At 36.0% G+C, this 25198-nt stretch overlaps 3 protein-coding genes across 3 annotated transcripts; all 3 read left to right on the forward strand.

Annotated features, from left to right (window-relative positions):
* The first annotated feature begins 487 nt into the window (after nt 1-487).
* On the forward strand, nt 488-4178 carry LOC113043986 (ribonuclease H2 subunit A). The gene is made up of 9 exons (XM_026203553.1): nt 488-622; nt 1193-1321; nt 1398-1469; nt 1547-1673; nt 1777-1864; nt 2085-2222; nt 2332-2419; nt 3560-3683; nt 3829-4178. The coding sequence occupies exons 2-9, from the start codon at nt 1195-1197 to the stop codon at nt 3986-3988; spliced, it is 924 nt and encodes a 307-aa protein (XP_026059338.1). The 5' UTR covers nt 488-622; nt 1193-1194; the 3' UTR covers nt 3989-4178.
* Nucleotides 4179-5705: 1527 nt separating this feature from the next.
* On the forward strand, nt 5706-7736 carry LOC113044740 (U2 small nuclear ribonucleoprotein B''-like). Its single transcript, XM_026204918.1, has 7 exons — nt 5706-5794; nt 5985-6074; nt 6182-6354; nt 6595-6726; nt 6878-6919; nt 7010-7098; nt 7349-7736. The coding sequence occupies exons 2-7, from the start codon at nt 6011-6013 to the stop codon at nt 7506-7508; spliced, it is 660 nt and encodes a 219-aa protein (XP_026060703.1). The 5' UTR covers nt 5706-5794; nt 5985-6010; the 3' UTR covers nt 7509-7736.
* Nucleotides 7737-11415: 3679 nt separating this feature from the next.
* LOC113043987 (prokineticin receptor 2-like) lies at nt 11416-23541 on the forward strand. Its single transcript, XM_026203554.1, has 3 exons — nt 11416-11923; nt 13511-14038; nt 22010-23541. Exons 2-3 carry the CDS (start codon nt 13575-13577, stop codon nt 22713-22715), a joined length of 1170 nt encoding a protein of 389 aa, XP_026059339.1. The 5' UTR covers nt 11416-11923; nt 13511-13574; the 3' UTR covers nt 22716-23541.
* Nucleotides 23542-25198: the final 1657 nt, after the last annotated feature.

Below are 25198 nucleotides of genomic sequence, written 5' to 3' on the forward strand. Positions count from 1 at the left end.
GTTTTAGTTTTATGCATGGTTTTTTGGCACATTCCAGTTTGAATACGATTTCAGAAATATTTCAGAGAACGGTGCATATTTAGATGCACATGCTGTCTTGTATTTCTCTTTATCAGAAAATGTAAAATAAATATATTTTTAAAATCATGGTTTTTGTACATCCAAAATATGACAACAACTCACAGAAAAAGTATATGCATTGTTTAACAATGCTAACCTCAGGTTTATACTTAATCAGTGACAATTAATCACTCTTAACCTCTATTTATAAATTACTTCTCAAATCCCTATTCGTGTTTTTGTCTTTTATATTTCTGCACCTCACGTGAAAGCAAATAAACTCTGAATTAGAAGATCAAATAGGGAAAATAACCAAACGTCCCCTGAACTCCATTTCCCACAAGCTACTGCGATAGAGAGCTGTGGAGGCACACATTTAAACGCGTTCGCTGCGTGGTTTTAGACATTAGCTGTGTTTTTAAATATGTTTCAGTGTGCGTCGTATTTTTCTATACAGTAATAAATCCCCGTTGTCCTTCCAGTATTGTCGGTCAAAGGTCACGCTGTCCTGTCACACTCGCGCCAATTCTGTACTTCCGGTTGAGGCGCGCTGCAAACACAGGTTCGTGCGAGTTTGTTTATGCAGGAACTTTTACACACTTTAATGGTTGAACACATTGTTCTTTGATGCTTTTGAATACCCTGTTAGTTAATAAGACTGAATAAACCTCATGTTTTCTCCACTTATTGTGGATTATTCTCGTATTATTGATTGATTTCAGTATCAGATGCGGGAGAAAATACGTTGTGGGTTATTAAATTCTGTATTTTATACAGGGAATAATAACATGTGGTTTATGGATATGTTTTTATATGTTTAGAAACATGCTCTGGTCGAATACTATTCAATATAACCTGATTATTTGCACAATAGCAAGATAGTTCTTATTATCAATGTTGAAAATATTGTGCTGCTTAATATTTTCGTGAAAACAAAATTGAATTTATATTTTTCAGAGTTTGTTATTTTATTTATTATTGTTTGTCATGTTATTAATCATATTCATTTATGCATTTTTGTGATAAGCATTTTTGTAAAGCTTAAATTAAGCTTAAATCCATACCTATGTTTATTTACTTGTAATTTATTTTGTAAAAAAAAAAAGTTGTAATTTTTTATCCTTATGATCAGATATGGATCTGAGTGATTTTGAGGCGGATAACTCCGTGAGCTGCCGCTTGTCTTCGTCCATCCCGGACGTGTGTAAGACGGAGGACTGCTGCCTGGGCATCGATGAAGCGGGCAGGGGTCCCGTACTGGGTGAGTGTCGTCCTCACTGGACAAGGCCGTTTTTGTGATTGAACCTGGAGTATAAATGTGACATGCTGTATTTCAGGACCCATGGTGTATGGGATATGCTTCTGCCCTGTGTCCAGAAAGGAAGACCTGAAGAATTTGAAAGTGGCAGGTTGGTTACAGAGCACAATTTTTAGAGGAGTACAGATTCTGTGGAAATCTGCATCTGTATTTTTGTCTCGTGTTTAGACTCAAAGACGCTGACGGAGGCAGAGAGAGAGAACCTGTTTCTGAAGATCGATGAGGCCAAAGATTTTGTAGGCTGGGCCCTTCAGATCCTCTCGCCAAACACCATTTCCACCAGCATGCTGCAGAGGTACATGCACACACATTTTCACTGCATGCATGCATGCATGCATGCCAAGGCTGGTGATTAGAGTCAAAAGAAACTTTTAAACCTGTTGTGCTTTTATTTGCAGAGCAAAATACAATCTGAATGCGCTGTCACATGATGCAGCGATTGGCCTGGTGCAGCATGCCCTGGACTGTGGGGTGCAGCTCAAAGAGGTATAAACCAACACCTGTATGATAAACATGGTGATGAAGCCGTTATGACGTGTCTTCCTTCTTTTTATTTTTTATAATTTATACATTTTATATATTTTTTGTAATTGATAATATATAATTAATTTCTCTATCTCTCTCTCGCTCTCTTTATATATATATATATATATATATATATATATATATATAATTTTTCTTTTGACATGATTTTCATACCTCTCAGGTGTTTGTGGATACAGTAGGTCCTGCAGAGAAGTATCAGGAGAAGCTCTCACAGCGGTTCCCAGGGGTGGAGGTCACTGTCCGTCCCAAAGCTGACTCGCTCTTCCCCATCGTCAGCGCTGCCAGCATCTGTGCCAAGGTAATGGTTCCTTCAGGGGTGGAAGATATAAGGGGAATATCAGTTATTAGAGGAAACACTACAAGAATTTTATTTTGTTATATTTTTGACTAATGTGTTCTCTGTGTAGGTGGCTAGAGACCATGCTGTCAAATCCTGGAAATTTGCAGAAGATTTGAGTGAAGTGGACACAGATTATGGCTCTGGGTATCCTAATGGTCAGTTTATATCATATAAGATTCATTCCATGTCTATAAAAGTGTTTTTTATTTAACAATTAAAGGTAGACTAATCATATTTAGATATTTTTTAATGAGCAGTAGTGTCAATTACTGCTGTTTTTCTGGAACATAAATATATTGTTCAAAAGTTGGGGTCATTAAGGTTGTTGAAATGATTAGTTTAATACTTTTAGTCAGCTGGAACACATTTAACCTGTTAACTGTCACTCACTTTTTGAAGATAGACTTGAATGTGCATGATACAAACCTAAATTTTTATAATTCATGACTGAAAACATTTTGTAACATGATTTTGATGTGCCATTTACATGGTAATGCAATGTCTGATTTTAAAATGGGTTTTAAAGGATGAATTTTGAGATTTTATGTTTTCAAGTGATATATAACTTCTGATGATTTCTAAAATGTGATAGAGAAAAAGGCAAAGAGGAAGTCTTTTTTTTAAACAAAGGTCAAAGCTCCTTTTGTAATGTAGATTTCTAAGGGTGCACTCTTGTCATAAATTAATCTATTACTTTTCCTACATAATTTTTAACAAAAAATATTGGTAATATATATATATTTGGGAGTCTTAGACCTTTCCAACGATATATAGTTTGTCAAGATTAGATTAGATTTGATTGTAATATAATATAGTCAACGTAGGGGGTGACAATTAACAGGTTAATTAATTAAAAATGATAGTAAAGACACTTATAATGTGATTAAATATCTATCTATATATATATATATATATATATATATATATATTCCAAGTAAGTACTTTCTATTCAACAAAGGATTCTAAAAACTGACTCTAAATTCCACAAAAATACGAAGCAGCACAATTTTTTTTTTCTCAACCCTGATAATCAGAAATGTTTCTTAAGCATCAAATCAGCATATTAGAATGGCTTTTGAAGTTATCGTGGCACTGAAGACTGGAGTAATGATGCTAAAAATTTAGCTTTGCTTCACAGGAATAAATGACATTATACAATATATTCATAGAAAACAGTTTTAAATAAATTGAGTCTTGGTGTGCAGAAAAGACTTGTTTCAAAAACATAAAAAATATAACAGACCCCAAGAAGCTCAAATTAAATATTATGATTTATTCGGTGTGTATGTGTTTAGATCCTAAAACTAAGAGCTGGCTGCTGAAGCACCTGGACCCAGTGTTCGGTTATCCTCAGTTTGTGAGGTTCAGCTGGAGCACAGCGCAGACGCTCATGGACAGTAAAGCTGTTGCTGTTCACTGGTGAGTCTGACAGCAGAGGAGCTTCATTTTCTTTAGTGTTTACACATAAAATGTTATAAACACAAATATTTTTTCTGTCCAAACATGTTAGTACTTGTGCAGTTTTGCTTGGAGTTCAATATTGAATGTGTTTGTTTGTGTGTAGGGATGATGATGAGGAAGATGGAGAGAAGGCCGCTGCTCGTCAGAATAACACCTCGGTGCTGTCGTATTTCAGTCGCAGCAAACCGTCAGAGCTCTCACACACACGAGACACACACCGATTTTTCACTGAGCGCAAACTCCAGAGCATCAACACACTCTGAACACAAACACTGTCCATAAATGAGAGAAGAACCGGACAGACCACAAAATACATGTCAACTGGAAATGTCCAACATAACAATGAATTGTACATGAACCAGAATGTATTATATTCTCATTTGTGTTTTTTTTTTAATGGCTTGTATTATTCATTTCTGGATGTAAAATCAATAAAATGTTTTCATTTTCATATCTTTTTGAACGTGTCTTAGATTTTTAAACAATGTTTTCTGAAGTGGCCCAGAATATGAATGATTCTACATGTCTGTCTTACTGAAAACTGCCTAGCAACCACGTGTTTCTCTTAACGTATTTGCAGGGTTGGCAAACTTAAATTCTTGTTTAAATTCTCAGGAACTGCACTTTAGTGGTCTGAGTCTTACCTATCAGATAGGTACTTCAAGTTAATTTGGAGAGGTGAGGTGTCCAAGCCCCAACATCTAACTACTGTGGTGCCTCAGGGCTCAGTTCTTGGACCACTTCTCTTTTCTGTCTACATGGCATCATTAGGTTCTGTCATTCAGAAACATGGCTTTTCATATCACTGCTATGCTGATGACACTCAACTCTACCTCTCATCCCATCCTGATGATCCGACGGTAGCTATTCAGATCTCAGCTTGTCTAACAGACATTTCTTCCTGGATGATGGACCATCACCTTCAACTCAACCATCCCAAGATAGAACTGCTTGTGGTTTCTGCAAACCCATAGTTTCATCACAATTTCACCATCAAGTTAGGCAAATCAAACCTTCAAAAACAAGCAGAAACCTTGGAGTTATGATTGATGATCAACTTTCTCAGCCCACATTGCTAAAACTGTCCGATCCTGCAGATTTGCTTTATTCAACATCAAGAAGATCAAGCCCTTTCTTTCTGAACATGCTACACAACTCCTTGTTCAAACTCTTGTTCTGTCCAGGCTGGACTATTGCAATGCTCTCTTGAGAGGTCTTCCAGTCATTTCTATCAAACCTTTACAATTAATCCAGAACGAGGCAGCAAGATACATTTTTAATGAGCCAAAAATAATACATGTCACACCTCCGTTTATCAATTTGCGCTGGCTTCCAATAGCTGCTCGCATAAAATTCAAGGCATTGATGTTTGCCTACAAAACCACCACTGGCTCTGCACCCATTTACCTAAATTTGTTACTTCAGACTAATGTGCCCTCTAGAAGCTTGCGTTCTGCAAGTGAACGTCGCTTGATTGTGCCATCCCAAAGAAGCACAAAGTCACTTTTACAGACTTTTAAATTAAATGTTCCCTCCTGGTGTAATGACCTGCCCAACTCAATCCAAGCAGCTGAGTCCTTAGCCATCTTCAAGAATCGGCTTAAAACACATCTCTTCATCTTTATCTGACTCTCTAACTCTAGCATTCACTATTCTACACTATTCTATTCTATAAAAAATAAAATCTAACTACCTTTCTAATATTTTTGTATTCTATTTTCTTTCATTTATGATACAATTATAAAAAAAAGATATCTGTTGCGGGTACTGAAGTCTTTTGGGGGGGTCACATTGTCTCCTCGAACACTAGCTTGCTCGATTCTTTTTCTATTCTGTTTTCTTTTTATTTATTATATTATTTAAAAGCCCTTGCTATGTGTACTGTGTTAAGCCAACTGAGATTGTTATAGTACGTATATATCATATCAGAATAGTTGACATGTCTTAGCTGTATTTGTGAACCTCATGTTTCTATCTCTCCTCGGCATCAGGTGGCGCAACTGTTTCACAGCAATAAACCAAAGGAGGAAGAAGCACAGCAGCGGTTTCTGCTTGAACTCATCAGTGTGGTGAGTTAGTTTGAAGCGATTCATTCAGTTTTATCAGTGTTCAGTAAATTATTTGCACGTTTATGATTTAGAAAGCAGCACTCAGTGATATAAACAAGAGTCGCATTAACATGTGTTTTGTCACTGCGAGGTGTTCACTTTGACTGCTCACTGTATTCATTCTCTTTTTGTGCCTCTCTCTGTATTTTAGTGTGGTTTTACCTGAGATCATTAATCATGGACATACGACCGAATCACACCATCTATTTAAACAATGTTAACGATAAGATCAAGAAAGAAGGTAAAGTCTTTGACATGTTTGCTTCTTTTTTCTCCCCTCTCCCTTTGACTATATATAATGGATGATGTGTTTGTGAACCTTTTTGTTTTTTCTTGCATCTTTTCTAGAGCTGAAGAGATCCCTGTATGCCTTATTCTCGCAGTTCGGCCAGATTCTGGACATTGTTGCGATGAAGACCATGAAGATGAGGGGTCAGGCGTTTGTTATCTTCAGAGAGCTCGCTGCAGCCACCAATGCACTCAGACAGCTTCAGGGCTTCCCTTTCTACAACAAACCCATGGTCAGGGCCACAGCTCGAGGGACCCACAAAACAACAGATTTCAGAAAATAATGAGTTCTAATTAAATCACTCAGGAAGAAGTTTATCTATAATGTGAAAATGGCTATATTTAGTTCTTTCATCTGTGGTTCACTAAGGGTGTTTATCAGATGTTCTCATTCGTATTCTGTATGTTTACACTTTGCAGAGCTTTAGAAATGAACACATTTCTCAGTTTCTGACCTTAGCTTGTACTTGTAGCGAATCCAGTATGCAAAAACAGACTCCGATCTGATCTCTAAGATGAGAGGCACGTATGGAGATAAAGAAAAGAAGAAAGAGAAGAAAAAGAAAGCTCAGGAACAGGCTGCCAATGTCAGCAACAAACCAGCGGTGAGTTGAAATGCATGTTTGCAGAGGCACTGCAATTAGAAAATAATACTGACGACCTAGTTGTGGTGAAATCATGTACATTTAAAGAAAACCGGATGAACTGAGTAAATTTTGCTTAAAAGATGTTTGACTTTTTTTTTTTTTTCTGCAGGGAGCTGTAAACGCACAACCGCCTCCACCTGCAACAGTCCAGGTACATCACACAAATACTGTACATGCTCATTTTGTGAAAATAAAAATACATTTTGTGTACCCAATAATAAATGATTTTATATTGCTTTAGGTCCCTGATAACCCTCCAAATTATATTCTGTTCCTGAATAATCTCCCAGAAGAAACCAATGCAATGATGCTCTCCATGCTATTCAACCAGTGAGTTTTCAATATAGTAAACCAGTAAACATTAGAAAAAAGTAAATGTTTTGGTAATAAGTGCAAAATGATTATCTATAACCTTTTTTTATGTAATGTTATAGTGATGTTTTTTTTTTTTGAATGCGGAGAATGTTAAACTTTTATTAAACACTTTAAATCTACCCTTTTGATTTAAAATGCCTAAAAATGTATAGATTTATATATCACCCCAGTTTTTCAGCAAGATTGTCTTGTTTCATCTCCTCAGGTTTCCAGGGTTTAAAGAAGTGCGCCTGGTTCCTGGAAAGCATGACATTGCGTTTGTGGAGTTTGAGAGCGAGGCTCAAGCTGGAGTTGCGAAAGATGCGCTGCAGGGATTCAGAATCACAGCCACATGTGCCATGAAAATCACATATGCTAAAAAGTGACCTGGCTCACACTTACTGGACTGTTAGTGAGGCTTTGATCAGTGGATTCTCACTTCTGATTTTTTTTACATGTTTGTTCAGTGACTGTTTAGTATTGTTTTTCCTTTTCTTTTCTTTTTTTGGAGATTATTTGGTCACTGAGGACTTTGTGATATTCCAGGATGGGTCTTTATTTTGTACTATGGACTAATAAATTTAGCATCTAAAATAAATGTCCCACATCTTTGACATTTTAGTTTTCTGCTTGACAGTTCACAGTTCCCAAAAATGATATGCAGCATCGTGATACAACATTGACAGAAACACCTGTTACAGGGCATACACCATTCTGCATTTTCATCAAGTCTGTATCTAATGTGTTTTACATCTGTTTTGATATTTTAATTGCAAGGATATGCATTTTATTGTAGGCAAAGTGTTGCAAAGCATAAATTATTTTACAAGGGTTTATTGATGAGGGTAACAGAGCTGACATGAACTCAAGGGACACCAGTAAAAAGATTAGAATTTAAATGGAAGAAAAAATGCACTCTTGTGCCAAAACATTGTTTAACAATGAGGTTATATTTAAAACAATATGCAAATGTGATTTGTATATAATTTTGGCTTTATTTTGCAAATTAAAGTCCTGCTGAAAAGAAAATTCTAAGTGAGGGACAGGCCAAAAAGTAAAAAAAAAAAAAAAAATAGTACTCAGTAGTACTGATTACTGTCTGAAATTCTTCACTTGAATTAAGATTATAATAATTTAAGCACAGTCACCACAAAATCAGACTTTAGCATCCCCTTTTACCTTGAGGCTATAAGGGTGAGGGTTGGGAATATCTTAGAAAAAATGTATAACTATTTTTATATAAAACAATAGAAGTCTTTGTAATGTCCCCATTTAGACAGCTAAGTTAATGTGTGTGTGTTTGTGTGTGTGTGCACGTGCGTTTCTTTGAAAATATCAATATGTGACTCCCTTTGTAAACGTTAACATTTTCATAAGTACTTGATTTGCTGATGCAGCGAGGATCTTATTGTTAAGTACTTCAGCACATACGTGTTTTATATATGTTATGCTAAGAAACATTCCTTCTCAGTGGACTCAAATGTAATAAGTTAACCAAATGTTTACACACTATCACAGCGGAGAAAAATCTCAATTGTAGTTAAATTAATGAATTGAATTTCACAACAAATGTTTTAGTTTTTTGTAAAATGTCAGTACAAGTTCACAGTTGCTCTTGTAATTTCACTCACATTCATAAACGTTTCTACTGTAATTTTACAGTGAAAGCTCACACATATATATGTTGTGAGCGCGACTGCTGACGTATGATGCTGCTGAAGTGTTAACTTTGTTATGGGGCGTACCAGAAAACACGTCAGCAGCGTCATGAACGCACTCACAACAGACCCGGAAGAGAAGACAATACTGAATAAAGTCATCATTTTTGCTATTTTTGGACCAAAATGTATTTTCGATGCTTAAATAAATTCTAACTGACCCTCTGATGTCACAAAGACTACTTTGATGATGTTTTTCTTACCTTTCTGGACATGGACAGTATACCATACACACAGCTTCAAAGGAGGGACTGAGAGCTCTCGGACTAACGTTAAATCTAAAATATCTTAAACTGTGTTCTGAAGATGAACGGTGGTCTTACATGTTGAGGCTGAACTGAATTTTTGGCTGAACTAACCCTTTAAGTCCACAGATAATATCCTCCTTGCATAATACCCAGGTCTCTCTAGGTGTTGCAGGATGTAAAGAAGTCACATGTTGAATGCCTTTTCCAAAAGCCAAAGCCACTAGAAGGCAAGCCTGCAAACATTAACCAAAAAAGTATAACGGCTAATGCAAACGGAAAGGAGTCCATAGGCCGTTTTTCTTTTATGGATGTCAGTAAAGGAGAGGCTTCACTACACTGAATTAACAGCTTTTTTTTTTTAGAGGAAATTGCTAATTATTTCATGAATTGACAGCCTATAAACTAGTCTTCAACATGTTTTACACTGAGCAATACTTTTGGATTGAACTATTTTTAGAGTTTACATAGAAAAATGTTGTTTTATAAGAGAAGTCACTGACTTTTTGTGACAGCTGAGATTCAAATTACGGCACTACCCATTCACATTCGTAAATGGCGACTGAGTGTCGGACAACTCTGGCCGAAATTCAATGACATTAAGGCTGTAATGTGACTGGCTATTAAGGCACACATGATCCAAGTTGACCGTTACACTGTTAATTTCTGCCATAGATGCCCTAGCAACCAAACAAAGCACCCTAACAACCATTCCCGTTGTGGTCGGTTATGTAAAATAGTTCTCACAGCAAGTCTTTTTATAAAGACAGTGATCTAATGGGGACAAGGTAATGAGAAGATACCAGCAACCGTCATCCCTGATTTACTCTCTAAATGAGCAGATTACTGATCTCTCGTCATCATGACAGCCCATTCATCTCTTTCTACGCCGTTCTGACATCATTTGGCCTCACACAATCTGTGAAGTAGCTCAAGCGTGCCGGACATCCAGACAGTGTGTTTGGGACGGATTGGGAGGCTACTGCTGCTGCTCTCAGACGAGTTCACCAGGTCTCTCGTGAAGTTTAATAGAGGTACACAGCTGTCCATCATTAAAGCCTCACTGCTTCTTCACATTCTGTTATAATGAGCTTCTCTCATATTTCAACCCTTCACTCATTATAACAAGAACATTATAATGGCCTGCTGCCTATTTGCATAGTCTCTTCAAGATCCCTGTTTGATATTCAGCTGCTTGTGGATTCAGTGCTGACTTTATGGCTCACTTTTCCCAGGATGGTGTGTGTGTGTGTGTGTGTGTGTGTGTGTGAGTGATTTAGAGAAAGGGAAGGGTATTTTTGTCCATGTAGCAATCTACCATACTCTCCTATCAGAGCTGTAAATTTAGAGGATGTTCGGGAATGATTCTGTCAGGAGTGAAGAATTGTGTGTGTGTGTGGATGATACTCTGTGTCTACATGTGAATAAATCTTCAATACGACACCTGTATTACTTTCTTCTTTGTCCAGTGAAGCCATTGATGCTTGTTCACCTCCATCACATTTTGAATGTCTAGAAAGGACATGCTTTCATTGTAACATTGTTTCCTGGACAATTGAAAACATGTTTCTATTCTGTAATGAGAAATATCTTTTTCCATTGCTGTAATGAGATTTTAATGGGGAAATGTGGGTTATGAAAGTAGGGTGACATACGATAATCTGAAAAAAGGTGACGGTCCTAGACTAGTCTTCAGTACCTTTAAACAAAATAACATATAAAATGTAATGAAATATTCTTCTGTTGTTCTTTATATTATTGGGTGAAATATGGACCAGGACATGATTTATTTGCCCAGTATAATTACCTGAAAAAATGCCTATGCAGGTACCTGAAACAGAACGATATCAAAGAATCACACGAGTACAGAAATATAAACAAAACCAAAACTGAATGAATGAATCTCATGAATATCATGTTCACTTTTCAGTGAACCAAACAAGAGAACAAAAATAGCCTAAATTATAGGCTAAGCTTCCAAAATTAGAACATTTACATTACATTTACCTTTAGTAATATAGCAGACGCTTTTATTGAAAAGCGAAATGGCTTACAAATGCTAAATGACGTAATATGAGGGTAAAATACTTTTTCCCGCCCTTTTCATGTTTAATTCTGGATTAATACAAATAGCCACTTGAGAACATTAATTTGGGGCTGTAGGGAACTTTTTGTTACTTTGCCTCATATCAAAAGAAGCCAATTTAATGTGATAAAATAGTATTTTATAATAAAACTGTGTTGTTTATATAAAAATATATAAACGACCGTTTACAGTTGCCTAGCAACGTAGTGAATTGGCGGTCCGTTGACATTTTTCTATTCCGTGGTTCGTCCGGTTGTTGTTTACACCAGCGCTGGTTAAAGCTATCCATTTTATAACCATGGCCCAGATGTATAAACTGCTTACACAAGCCTTAAAAAATTGTCATCTATTTAGTTTTTTTTTCTTCATGGCTAGTCAACGTTTTAGTCAGAGACAACAAGGTAGAATGACTCAGAAAAGTAAGACTGGCTACCTCTTGGCTAAATGCAAGTTGGTCGAATTAGCTCTTACTAGACAGTCTTAACGTAGTGGCTATTTGTATGCAACTTGCCCCATGTGTGCTCTGAGTACTTGGGGATTTATTAGCGTATGTTTAAACAAATGCGCTGAAACGGCGGAGGATGATTTGTGACCGCTAGAGGGCGCTGTTTCTGCATCAGAAGAGAGAACAGCATCGCTTCACTCCCAATCACAATCACATCCAGCAGAAGCTACAGGAGACACATCTGGAGACGCGCACGTCCTCACGCGGAGACACACACGAGTAAAACAATAGGAAAAATTCTGTGAAGGTAGGATATTCATGACATTTTATTTCTGAAGAGAAAATGCAGTTGTTCAGTGTATTTTTTTTTCTTAAATTTGCGCTTATTTTTGTTAAAGAAGAAATTGAGTTGAATGTGTACCGGCGTATAGACTACAGCTAACAGCCTATAGAAAGTTTATTAGCATTTAAATCTGAGACAGTTGTTTGGTTCGTTTTAATGCAAATGAATACCAGTAGACAACTGACATAAATTCGTTTAAGAAGAGCGGTAAACATGAGGAGTTCATGAAGTGTATCTAAAGTATTCTTCTAAAATTGTCATTTTTCTCAGGCTCCTCTGTTTATGTTATTTTAATTCATGGCAAAGGAAAGAACCTATTCATTGCCATCAGAGTGAAAAGACTTAACCCACGCACAGATCCTGGTCAAAATGCTCATTTTAGAAGAACATTTTAAAGGACACTTCGCATGTTTAATGCTACACCACAGACTGAAATGTGTGCATTTCGTGTTTATTGTGCATGGTTTATTGTAAATAATTTAATATAGATAGATAGATAGATAGATAGATAGATAGATATATAGATGCATAGATACAAGATATTGTGCTTTTTCTAATATTAAGTGTTTTGTCCCTTACTGATCAGTTTTAGTCTAATTTAATCTAACTAAAAAGCCATCCCTACATTTTTTCTTTATCCTAATCATCCCTTAATTTAATTATTTTTATAACTAGAATTTACATTTATGTTATAGAGGCTCAATGCAAGTCCAGTTGCCCTTTAGGTAAGGTTGGAAAAACGTTTTATAATTTAATAGCCTGAACATATTTTTAATAGCAGCCTCTTACTGTTTCAACCACCCAACAACAAGTGAAGAGGAGACTGAAAACACCCCACACTCGTAAAAATAAAGGTTCTTTATTGGCATTGATGACTCCATGAAGAATCTTTCCAGTACAAAAATAAAGTGGTTCTTTTCTATTGCATTGTTGCAAAAATATCCTTTTGTAAGCTTTGTTTAAGAGTATACAGGAAAAAAGGGTAAGTTAAGTTTTAAGTAAATATGCACCAAAATTTGAGCATTATCATAAATCCGTCCCTAATGTGGCCATCTGTGAGCTTTTTGCTCTCCAAATTCTAACCGATTTGTCACACATCTTTCAGTAAGCATCACATTTTGACTGAGTTGTGAATGATTTCACCCATTAAAAGCATAGTTTACTCCAAAGTGAATATTTTGTTGTCATCTATTCACCCGCATGGCAACCCGATCCCATATAATTTTCTTTCTTCCATTAGGAACCAAAATGAGATGTTAGCCAGAACGTCTGAGCTCTTCTTGTCTATAAGAGTTGCAAAGGGTTTTTAAACTGTCAAACTTCACTGAAATATTGCCATCGAAGAACAATTTTGGGTTTCCTTTTTTCTTAGGCTAAAGAATATTTTAACAATCTAAAGAACCAAATTACCTTTTTTTTTAAGTGAAAATATTCCATCAAGGTTCTTAATGGAATCATCCCCAATAAAGAATGTTTATATTAAAGAGTGTACAATAACACCGGTCCTTCAATGTATGTCCTTTAAGGAAATTTATTTTCTTAATTTTGCAGCCAGCAACAAATAGACAAGAATATGAAAGATCCTGGCTCTCTGTCAGACCAGTAAAAAGAGACGATGGGAGAAGACAACAGGAGCACCTCCACCGGGACATGGACTCTCATCCCCCCATCGGGGAGCCCCCATGACCTCATGGCCAATTACGACATCCCTCTGGATTACGAGGTTCCAGTGGACGAGATCCCAGACACGACTCAGGGACGAGCGTTCTTCGTGGCTACAATCGTTATCGCGGTGGTCCTGGTCTGCATCATGCTGGTCTGCGGCGTTGGGAATTGCCTCTTTATAGCCTCATTGGCACGCTATAAAAAACTAAGGAATCTCACTAATTTACTCATCGCCAATTTGGCAATATCAGACATCCTGGTGGCCACTGTGTGCTGTCCCTTTCTGGTGGATTATTACGTGATCAAGCAACTGTCATGGGATCATGGGATTGTGCTTTGCGTCTCCATTAACTACCTTAGGACTGTGTCTCTCTACGTGTCCACCAATGCCCTGCTAGCCATCGCGGTGGATAGGTGAGCGTTTGTCTCTCTGAGCTCATGCAGCATAGTGTTAAATGTTCTATGGTCGGGATGTGACATGGTAAATTTGTTTTGATCATAAGGAAAAAAGCTTGTGGGACAAAATCTCCATTTGTTGCAGCTGCATAAGAAGGCCAAAATACACAGAAGAAGCATCATAACACATTTAAAGCAACAAAATGAAGAACTAATGAAGTGCATTAAGTTTTAAAAGGTTTCTGGCTTTATGAGAAAGTCTCACTTTCTGTGAATAGTGCATAAATAGGGTTTGAAATTTTAGTCTTGTTTCATTTAATTTGAAAGAAACTCAATTCACCTTGAAATTGACAGTAAAAGTGAAATCCCTAATAATCAAAGAATTATGAAAAAACTGGCTACATTTAAGCAATACTTTTGTTGTATTTTCCTGTCAAAATAAGGGAGTTCCTATTGAAGTCTTCAGCTTTTAAGAACAGCCGGGTTTTCTGGTAGTTAGTGATTTCAGCAAATCAGTTCAACCTAATTAATATTCATGAATCCAGCAGCTCAATAATCCTTAGTAATCCTTAGTGTGTTTTATAGTTCTTATTATTAGAATTTGTATCATTATTATCCTATCAGTATTTTTGTTAGTTTTTTCCCCAAAAATTATTTTGTCAGAAACATCGAATGACAGAAAAAACAACCACCTCTCAAGTTAAAATGTTCAGTTAAAATGACTAATATGCATTCAAACATGGTTATCAGATTTACTTCTAATTATTTAAGTTATATCAAATAATACTTGATTATTATAAAGCTTGACTTTGAATGATGTTAAAAGTGTACTGATGTTAAAAGTATATTTTAAAAAATGTCGCCTTTTTACAAATATTTTATATATATATATATATATATATCAGTCTGGCGAGTAAACTAAAATATTCACTAGCCAATGGCGATTCAATTGCCAAGGTGTCCGTAGAGGGTTGGTTATGCAGTTTTTAACTTACATTTCCCATAGATTACTTTAAAAAGTACCCTTAACTTTGGAAACGGTCGTCTAGTTGAGTTAATTGTATGTTGGATAGTGGCTTTGCTCTGTAAGGTTGTACCGTATTCATGGAAAGTGCTTTTTTTTTTTTTAAACCCAAATCACTTAAACATGCACAAAATCATATTTACGACTTCCAATCATACAAGTAGGAACTTCTCAGAAGCACATGAAAGCAGGATTAGAGACTTCATTTCAGATTTAGGAGACACTAAAATTTGGATTAGGTGCTTTTCTGAGGTGGCTGCTTGTGAGGAATTGCACGGCACTTGCATCACGTTTGGCCAATCCCTGAGGCTAAGCTTGCTATTTAGCATGTCAGTATTTGAATGGTCAGGGAGAACATGCTGTATTTAGCCTTCAGCAACCGCCTTAGATATCCGCTGACGGGTCATGTCATAAAATTAGGATCTGGCACAGTACATCCAATAGTCTCAGCACATCTAAAGATCTTAAAGTGAACCCATTAGTCAGTCCTTGCTGCAGTTTGGGGTTCTTCTTAATCGATTCTCAAGCACATTTGAGCAAATCATTTCACAGATGTTCACTTTAAAAATAAAACAATACCTAATGAACTGCTTACTTGCTGTCTACTATCACAACCACATCTTAAGACAGCACCCTACCTGAAATTAAGCCTTGGAAGTTTCATTTATTGCTACAGATTTTCATATTAGCATATAACTAAGCTAATAAATTGTACTCTGATAAGCATTAAAACACACTTAGCTAAAATAGTACTAAAATATGCAGAACTATTTTAATATTTTTCATAATATTATTATTTATCGATATATTAGATTTTTTGTACTGAGCTTATTGCAATGAATTATAGGATTATGTTCTCTATAAAATGCAGCATTTGTCCAAAATAATTGTGGACTTCTTACACTCTTAAAAATAAAGGCTCTTTATTGCCATTAATGGTTCCATGAAGAACCTTTACCCTTAATGGAAATTTTCCATTGCACAAAAACTTCTTTAGTGAAAGAATTAATTAGGTTATTAAAATGTTCTTTGCACTAAGAAAAAAAAATGGTCCTGTTTATTGAAAAGTTCGTTAGGGAACCAAGAAGCGTTCTTCAATGGTATCGCTGCGACCCCCCCCCCCCCCCCCCTTTAGAAACCTTTACATATATGATGCCTTAAAATGTTCCCTACTTAGGCACCTGACTAGGTTTTGGAACAGAGCCGCTCTTTTCTTACAATGCCATTCAAGAAATCTTCCAACCTGTTACTCCTGGCATGCTGTTTCCCATGAACCGCCAAGCAGCACATCCAATGCATATTAATACTAACTTTAATAAAGTAAAAAAACTTCCCATGCATCACAGTAACCGCATGTATTTGGGGTGAACAAATGAACAAAAGTACATTCTGTTCACTCCTGCTGATCTAGAACGTTCCTCATTGAGCCAGTAAAGATTGCAAAGGTTTCCTTTGAGAAGAACAGAATTCTTTGGAATTTAAGTACATCGGAATTTCAAGTAACATGTTGTTATATTATTAAATTAAGTTTATATTTACCAGTAATAAATTTAGAATTATTACCATCAGTGATTTAGAATAATTAGCATCAGTGAGACTTTTTCAGACGATATCAGCCCATGAGAGAGAACAGGAAAAGCCTTGGGCAAAAATGTGCTCTTAATAAAAAGGGACAGAGTTTAAATGGGTAGAAATAGTGCTGTACCTTTCATTTAGAGAACAAGTGATGGAGGAGCCTGTTATTCGCCATGAATGTCAAAAGGTTATGAAATATCTCATTAAGAACGGGAAGCAGTGATCAGATCAGACAGAGAGATCAGAGAGTCAGTGCGTGTTAATAGACTTCTGCCAGACCCATAATCCTGATTCATTTTCTAAATCTCGGCTGTTCTGAGGATTGTTTGATGTTTGATAAATACTAATACAAATCTACCACAAACTGTCCACACACCAAGCACCAGATGCACTCCAAATGCTCACAGTTTCCTAAAGCAGATTCAAACCCAGACCCAGTCCAAAAGCTACAACTCAAAATTTAAAGAGAGTTGGCTACAGGAAGTTTGAATTGGAATTAAAGGAAGTGGAATTTTCAAATGTATTTGAGCCATTCATTCATTTGATTCGTTCAAATGGCTGATCATTCAGGAATGAACTAAATGGCTCCGTTATTGAATGGGCCTTTAAATCAATGATTCATACAATTCGTTCAAAACACGAATTCACTGAGAAACTAAATGCTGCACTCTAAAAAACGCTGGGTTGTTTTTTCAACCCAACTGCTGGGTTGAGGCCGTTGGATAGGACTTTGGGATGTTTTAACCCAAGTTTGGGTTGAAAATAAGGTTTAAAAAAAAATTTTTTTAACCCAGCGGTCTGGGTTGAGGACGCGGACGTGAATGAGAGCACGCACGTCACGTCAAGATCGTACGTCTCCAGTGCGAGCAGCCGCCATTTTCTCAGCGTGATAGAAGCGAGAAGCGAGTGAAAGACTATGGTAAGTAAATATTCAAAATGTAAAGTTATCTTTTATTGTTTACCCGGTTGTATGAAAGGCGGAAGGTTTTATGAAAGGCGGAAACAAAGGAGCTTAACGTTATATATATATATTTTGAAATAAAACGGACGCGGTTTTCGCCTCGGACACGGAGGTCTTAACTGTCTCATGTAACGGTACTGAACAGAGGATGTACTTTTAATATAACGTCTGTGAATGTATTTTGTCATATTTACACAAGGTTTTACATTATCTGTACTTTTTGAGGCGTTAACAGACGGTTATGGTCACGGTTATGGTCATGTGAATTTGTCTTTTTTTTCGCGGTTAAACTGAATGTATGTTTGTCTCCTAAAGGAAACGGCATTGTGTAGTAAAGACTAGCATAATTATTTTGAGGCTGTTGAAGTGGTAACTGTTAAAAGTATGTTTTACATGTAATATTTCAGACTTATCAAGGTTGTGTCTTCATTGTCCTCGCGCTGAGAGTTAAAGACACAGAAGCTGTTTGTGTGAGGAGTCACAGACCTGTGTGAGGATGAGGAGGAGGTGTTCTTCTGAAGAGAGGGACAGACGGTTTAAGGAGAGTAAACTTCAGAATAACATCAAGTTATCTTTATTTTTACTAAGACTAAAATAATGTTGTTTTTTTAGATGTTGCAATCCAGAGACAAGATAACTTCATTCTTTTGAGACTGATGTAAGTTAAGTTATTATTACTTTTTTTTTTTTAGAAAATTAATGTTTATGTTGTGTCCTGCCTGTTAACTTCACATTTTGATGCAAAAACAGTGTGATTTTATATATATATATATATATATATATATATATATATATATATATATATATATATATATATATATATATGTCTGTATGTGTGTGTATGTATATATATGTATGTATATGTTAATATTTTATTGAAACCATTGATGTCCCTCTTTGCAGAACTCAAACTAACTGGAGTTAAGGACACAGAAGTCTGCTTGTGTGAGGAGGTGGTTTTCTCAGCTTCTTTGGAAGAGAGGGAAAGATCATTTAAGGCAAGTAAACTTCATAATTTCATGTTATCAGCTGTTGTGTTTTACTAAGAGTAAAATAATATTTGTTTTTGTAGATGTTAAAAGCAAGAGACATGGGAGAGCATCATTCCTTTGAGATTTTATGTAAGTTATGTTTAGAAAATAAATGTTTCTGTTGTCTCCTGCCAGTTTACTTCACATTTTGATGCAACAAAAGTGTGATTACGTGCTCATTTCATTAAGACCATTGATGTGTGTGTTTTTTATTGCAGAAATCAAACCAAGTTTGGAGTTGTCTTGTCTGATTTGGAGAGTCATCATTCTTGGTCTTCGCTCTTAGAGGTAAAGTTCACACAAAAAATCATTTACTTGCCCTCAAGTCATTCCAAACCTATAAGACTTTTGTCTGTCTTTACAACATAAATTAATATATTTTTAGTTTTCTCATAATATTTGTTAATCCATTTATAGTTTAGATAATCAGTATTTTCAAGCTTCATAAATATAGAGTTATTGTAGAAGTAAATTCTGATATTTATATATGAATACATCTTAAATTATATGATAGCAAACATGTATGTTCAAAATAAAATACTGATCTCCCAGACCAGCAATGGAGGACACAAAAAGAGAATATTAAATATATTCATATTTTTTCCAAAAAATGAGCAGAGTTTGTATGAGTCTGGAAAAACATGGGGAGAGTAAATTATGAACATTTTAATTATTTGGTGAACTAACGGTTTGAAGAGCAGCCCTCCACGTACATGAACATTTGTGAGGTATGTGAATGTCATGACTGTTTTAATGTTTCAGTAAAGAAGCTTTCTGAAAGCGATATTTATTCAAACAATATCACCTGTCCTCACACTAGTGCTGCCATTATAGACTTCATGAGAGCTGTGATAGACAGACATTAAACAACCACACAAAGTGTTGAAACTTTAAAACCGATTATTTACCTATCCTTACGGATGTGAATACACCTCTACCTGAAAATCGATAGTTTAATTAAATGTTTAATTTTTTCAAATGTGTTTCTCTTAGGCCACTGATGAAGAACAGGCGGTGACTGGGATGAATCCTGGTCAGAGAGGAGAATCTTCTTTCCCCTAAACTGATGCAGCGGTGGTTTTAAAGGAGGACGCTGGCCTGGATGATGTAGAAGATGTCACATGCTGTGCTGATGGGGTTTCTTCATGATTACATCAGTTATGCTAAAGAGATCATGAAAATTGACTGTGATGCATGATCTGTATTCATGGACTATGAAACAAACTGTAAGTGTATAATTTGTTAAAAAAAAAAAGTTAAATGCTTTTTCTGTGTTGTTTAGTAGAAGAGTTTACACTCTGTCATTCATACACCTGCTCACATTCTTTCACACACACACAAATGCGTCTGTTAAATGTTATAATATCAAAGTTAATGTTGTGATTTATTTGTGTACTGTCATGCCAGAATAGTTGGAAAAAAACCTAACTAATTGTAAATTTATTGTATAAGTGTTTTCGTATATTTTTATACAATATATACAATTGAACAAAGTCCAATTTGATCTTAAGTTATATTCATCAAATGTTCAATGCTTTGTTTATGAATTCTGTAGCTGTTAATGCCATCCTTTTCTGCATTTCTTCTAACATGTTACTTTTTGACTTTTCTCTTGTTTTTAATAAATATTTTCCTTTTGATAATTATTATTTGTGTGTAAAAGTGATATTTAAAATGAACAACATTTGTAGGTTTAATGCCTAGCTCAATTTGGGTTAATTTTAACGTAGAAATGCATTGTTTCCCCACATGGCTGCACTCTGCGAGTTTATTTTCTGCCAGCAGGAGGCGCTAAGAGCGGGAGAGGTAGGTTTCTCCGGTAACGGCTGCAGAGCGGTGCTGAGCTCACAAACGCTGCCTTATCAAGCACATGCGAAATGATATCGAACATTTTCTAAATACAGTAGTTTTCCTTCTGAAATACAGTGATAAAAAACACCCGCTCTGGTTTTTGAAACCCTGCAATATAGTCATTTTAAACCATAAAAAATGGCAACCCAGCAGGCTGGGTTAAATATGATAACCCAACTGGTTGGGTTAAAATAACCCAGCGCTGGGTTCGTCCCTTTTTGACCCAGCGCTGGGTTGTCAAAATAACCCAAATTGGGTTGTTTTCAACCCAGCAGTTTTTAGAGTGTGCTGTGTTGCTCTTAGATGCTCTTAGAATCACACCTAAACTTTGGGATATTCGGGACAAAATCGGTGGGGTCGGGCCACAATGTTAACTGCATCAAAAAATGTAATTACATAATTTTTTCATAACTAATTAATTAATTTAACACTTTAAAAATGCAAGCCCTTGTGTGTATATATACCGTAGTTTCCAGACTATAAGTTGCCCTTTTTTTCATTGTTTGGCTGGTCCTGCGACTTATAGTCAGGTGCGACTTATTTATCAAAATTAATTTGACATGAACCGAGAGAAATGAACCAGGAGAAAAAAATTACCATCTGCAGCCGCGAGAGAGCGCTATATTGATTAATAAGGCGCTTATTGATAAATAAGTCGCACCTGACTATAAGTCGCAGGACCAGCCAAACTATGAAAAAAAGTGTGACTTATAGTCCGGAAAATACGGTATTTAAAAATAAATCAATAAATAACAAAATACATTTACCTTAGAAGCCACACTGAAAAAAATATAAACACTTGTTTGTAGAGATAAGTAGATTTCATCTTGCTGCAAGATGAAATAAACTCATACTTTAACAAGTAAAAAAAAAAAGTGAGGATTTTTTCCCCACTGCAGTAACACAAAATACATCTGTCTTGGTAACGTTGCTTTTCAAGTAGATTTACCTTGTTTTATTTATTTTTATTTTTATTTTGTAATCTGATGTGGCAACACATGTTTTTCTTTAAAGTCTGCATGAAACAGATGTTGTTTCCGACTTTATTTCAGTATGGTTACTGTATTTCCAGCTAAAACAGCGCAACACAACAAATCCCCGACAGTAAACTGCTGCCTCATTATATTTATGATGTACTGACACAAAGTTAAAATGATTTGCAAGGGTCGCCTTGCCACGTCCTGACAGACTTTTGCAGTTGCAGTGCAACACAGTGGAAACTCAGTGTAACTCGCAGCAATTTAACAGCTTCAGGGGCATGGTTAAGGATAGTTTTGCCATAGCCATCAAACTGATGTCATCAGAGAAGGAATCACATTCCAGAGCAGAAGCAAATGATCAGATTTTGATTCAACCAAAAAATTCAGGCGAAAACGAAAAATTCAGGGGATTAACAGATTAATTGTTCACCAATATGTGCTAATAAAATAAATATAGCAAATTTTAAATTCATGCAAACTTTTAATTAGTTTTGCACTGAGGGGGTAAATGTTATTTATTTTGTGACAATCAACTGAGCAGTTTTCATTGTTTTCTGTGTTCAACAGGTACATGGCTATCGTTCACCCCCTGAAGCCCCGTATGAAGTATCAGACAGCGTACTGGATCATTTTCGGAGTTTGGATAATCCCAGTCCTCATTTCGGTGCCGTCGGCCTACTTCGCTACAGAGCACGAGTACCCGCACAGCACGCTCGGCCACGACAGAAAGATCTTCTGTGCCCAGATCTGGTCTGCAGACCAACAGCTCATGTATCGCTCCTACTTCCTCTTCATCTTCATCGTGGAGTTCCTGGGGCCCGTGGTCACCATGTCAGTCTGTTACGCGCAGATCTCCAGGGAGCTGTGGTTCAAGAACGTCCCGGGATTTCCGACGAAGCAGCTGCGTAAACGGCTACGACAGCGGCGCAGGACGGTGGTGGCGCTGATTGCGGTTCTGGCGGCGTATGTGATGTGCTGGGCGCCATATTATAGTTTCACGCTGCTGCGGGATTTCTACCCAGCGCTGATCACACGCGGCCGTAACTCACTGGTCGTTTTCTACATCATCGAGTGCATCGCGATGAGCAACGGGGTCATTAACACTCTGTGTTTTGTGAGCGTTAGGAACAATGCCACGAAGTGCTTTAGAGTCGTCAAAATTGCTCACTGGCGCTCGCTAACGAGGGTGATCGCTGGAAAGATGGCGGAAGACGACATTAGGACTTCATCCTTAAGAGTGACAGAGGATCTGGAATGTACACGAATAAAGTGAAATGATGGAGAAATAAACTATAAAAGGTGATACAAGGCCTCAACAATGGCATCATGTGGGTCAAGAAATGTCCGTAAATTTGGAAGGATCCACAGAGACATGAAAACATTTCTTACAGGAACAGATAAATTAAGAAAGACTTGTTTTGGAAGGTAAAACAATATGATAGACCGGTTATATGGTTTTGCCAAGAGTTGTGATATAAACAAAATTTAACTGATGAGAGACTGGCTTGTGTAAATGCTCCCAGATTAATATATTAATGTTAAATCCACTACAGGAATAATTTCCCAATTCATTAGTAAAAACATTGCCTCAAAGACCCCCTGACATCAACGTGCATTTTCAGTGATCAGTGTAGATTTGCTGAAGGTGACAAACCAGAAATGATGTTGCTGATCAAAACCCTGACTTCATTGATTTTAATAAAAGTGCCAGACAAAATGTTCAATTCATAAGTCCTATTCAGATGAATGTTCAAAAAAGTGGCTGTACCTACATTTTTGTCAGTGAAATGCTAACTTGTATTCCTTTTCACAAAAATTGTAAAAGCAAATTATCCGATAATAAAGACTTTTTGTGCAGTTTCTTGCACAATACATGTTATGACCTCAAAACACTTTTACCGTAGTGCATGACTTGTAAACTAAATACATTTTGATGTTTGAATCACATAACCAGCTCCATATATATGGCTTTTCTGATGTAGTAAACTTGCTCGGTAGCGCACCTGGTAATTGCATTTGCCATGTGTCGCACTCAGGTAAAATACTTGAGACACAATTCACAATAAAAGAGCTAAAACACTAATAGAACCATCCTGAAATGACTTGGTTTCTTCAGCAAATCCTTTTTTTTCTCTCTCGTGTGCTTTTGTTAACACTATCATTTAAGTTTAGTTAAGTTAACTTTTAGTGCCACCAAGTTAATTTAATTTCTGAAGGGCCACAATTTAAGGAACGGTATAATAAAATATTGACAGATTCACATTTGTTGCAGATCCCTTATGAAACAAAAATATATTGCAGTATATTGGAAAATATCATGTAATACATTAGGCATATATTCGTATATATATTTATTTTTTCCAATATATTTCAATATATTTAAAGCGGCAATCATTTGTATATTTTGCAATATGTTATATAATATATGTATCATCAATATATTATTAAATGTATTCAAACATATAAAATATTAGAAAACAAAAAGGGAAAATAATATATTACAATATATAACAATATATTTTAAGAAATATATTGGTAAATATATTTTCCTTTGTAAGGGATCAACACATTGTTAGCACCTCTTATTGGATCACTTTGAATGTTTCACAAAAAGTGCAAGAACTAATGTAATAATTTTACACAGATCAATGCCACATGTATATTTTTCCAGTGAGTCTGGGTTACTAATGTTAGTCTCCTACATATCGTGTCACTTGCCTGCTCAATAGCAAGGCTTACAGAAAGCATTTTTAATACAAATAAACAGTTTGCAGTTGTTATAAAAATTTGGTACATTGAAGAGTTAAAAATTCATTCAAGCATGAAAAAAGTTGCTTTTTTTTTATTATTTTTTTAAAGTGCATTGGTTCTGTTTAGGGTCCCATTGTATCAAAACATGATTAAATGCAATTAACTTTCACATTTTGTTTTCTGTTTATTGTACAATTGTCTATTAAGGTTAATTTCATTCTATTTTTAAAATTGACCCAAAACAAAGACGCAGTAACAATAGTGAATAACACTCACATCTGGAGTCAGTCTGGAAAAACAGTCTGGATGCAACCGCAACCAAGTTAAAGCTACTATAAAATCTGCCTACTGCGTTTTCACTTGACCTGAGGAACATTTGAAAAAGAAAACACTGAAGAGTAAATCCGAGGTAAATTAAAAACTGCAATTGTTATTATTCTGGGATCTTAAAAATAAACGAACAGTAAAATGAATATAAAAGGAGGAAGTTAATTTTCCTTGTATTCAATCTATAAGCACACTTTGCTAAAAGATGCAGTTCGTTGCCAAATCGATAAAAAGATTGTTTCCGTACACTGGCATCAGAAGTTTAATGAACTGCTTGATAAGCGACTTTCCGTGCGTGGGGACCATGGGTCCCCTCACACATCGTGAATTAGGGATTATCATAGTGCGCCTGAATCTGAAAAACACATCGTTCTGTTCTCGTTTAACTGCGTACGTAGGCTGCATTTTGAGACACTGTTACATCCAAGCTCTATAAAAAATGAATTCAAGAAGGTGGGTGAGGTGGGAAAAATAACTATCACTGACTAATTCAAATTAACTATAAAAATGGACTAGGAACGGCAAACTCTTTGGAAATCAAAGTCGTCATTTAGCATTATTTGTGGAGAGGTTTTAAAATCAGCCCAGACACTCACACAAGTATAAAAATATAAATAAACTAAATTAATGTAGATTAAAAAAATAAAAACCTGCTATTGTTGGCAGAATTTTAGTGTA

The sequence above is a fragment of the Carassius auratus genome, chromosome 26, assembly GCF_003368295.1.
Source record: "Carassius auratus strain Wakin chromosome 26, ASM336829v1, whole genome shotgun sequence".
NCBI classification, from domain to species: domain Eukaryota; kingdom Metazoa; phylum Chordata; class Actinopteri; order Cypriniformes; family Cyprinidae; genus Carassius; species Carassius auratus.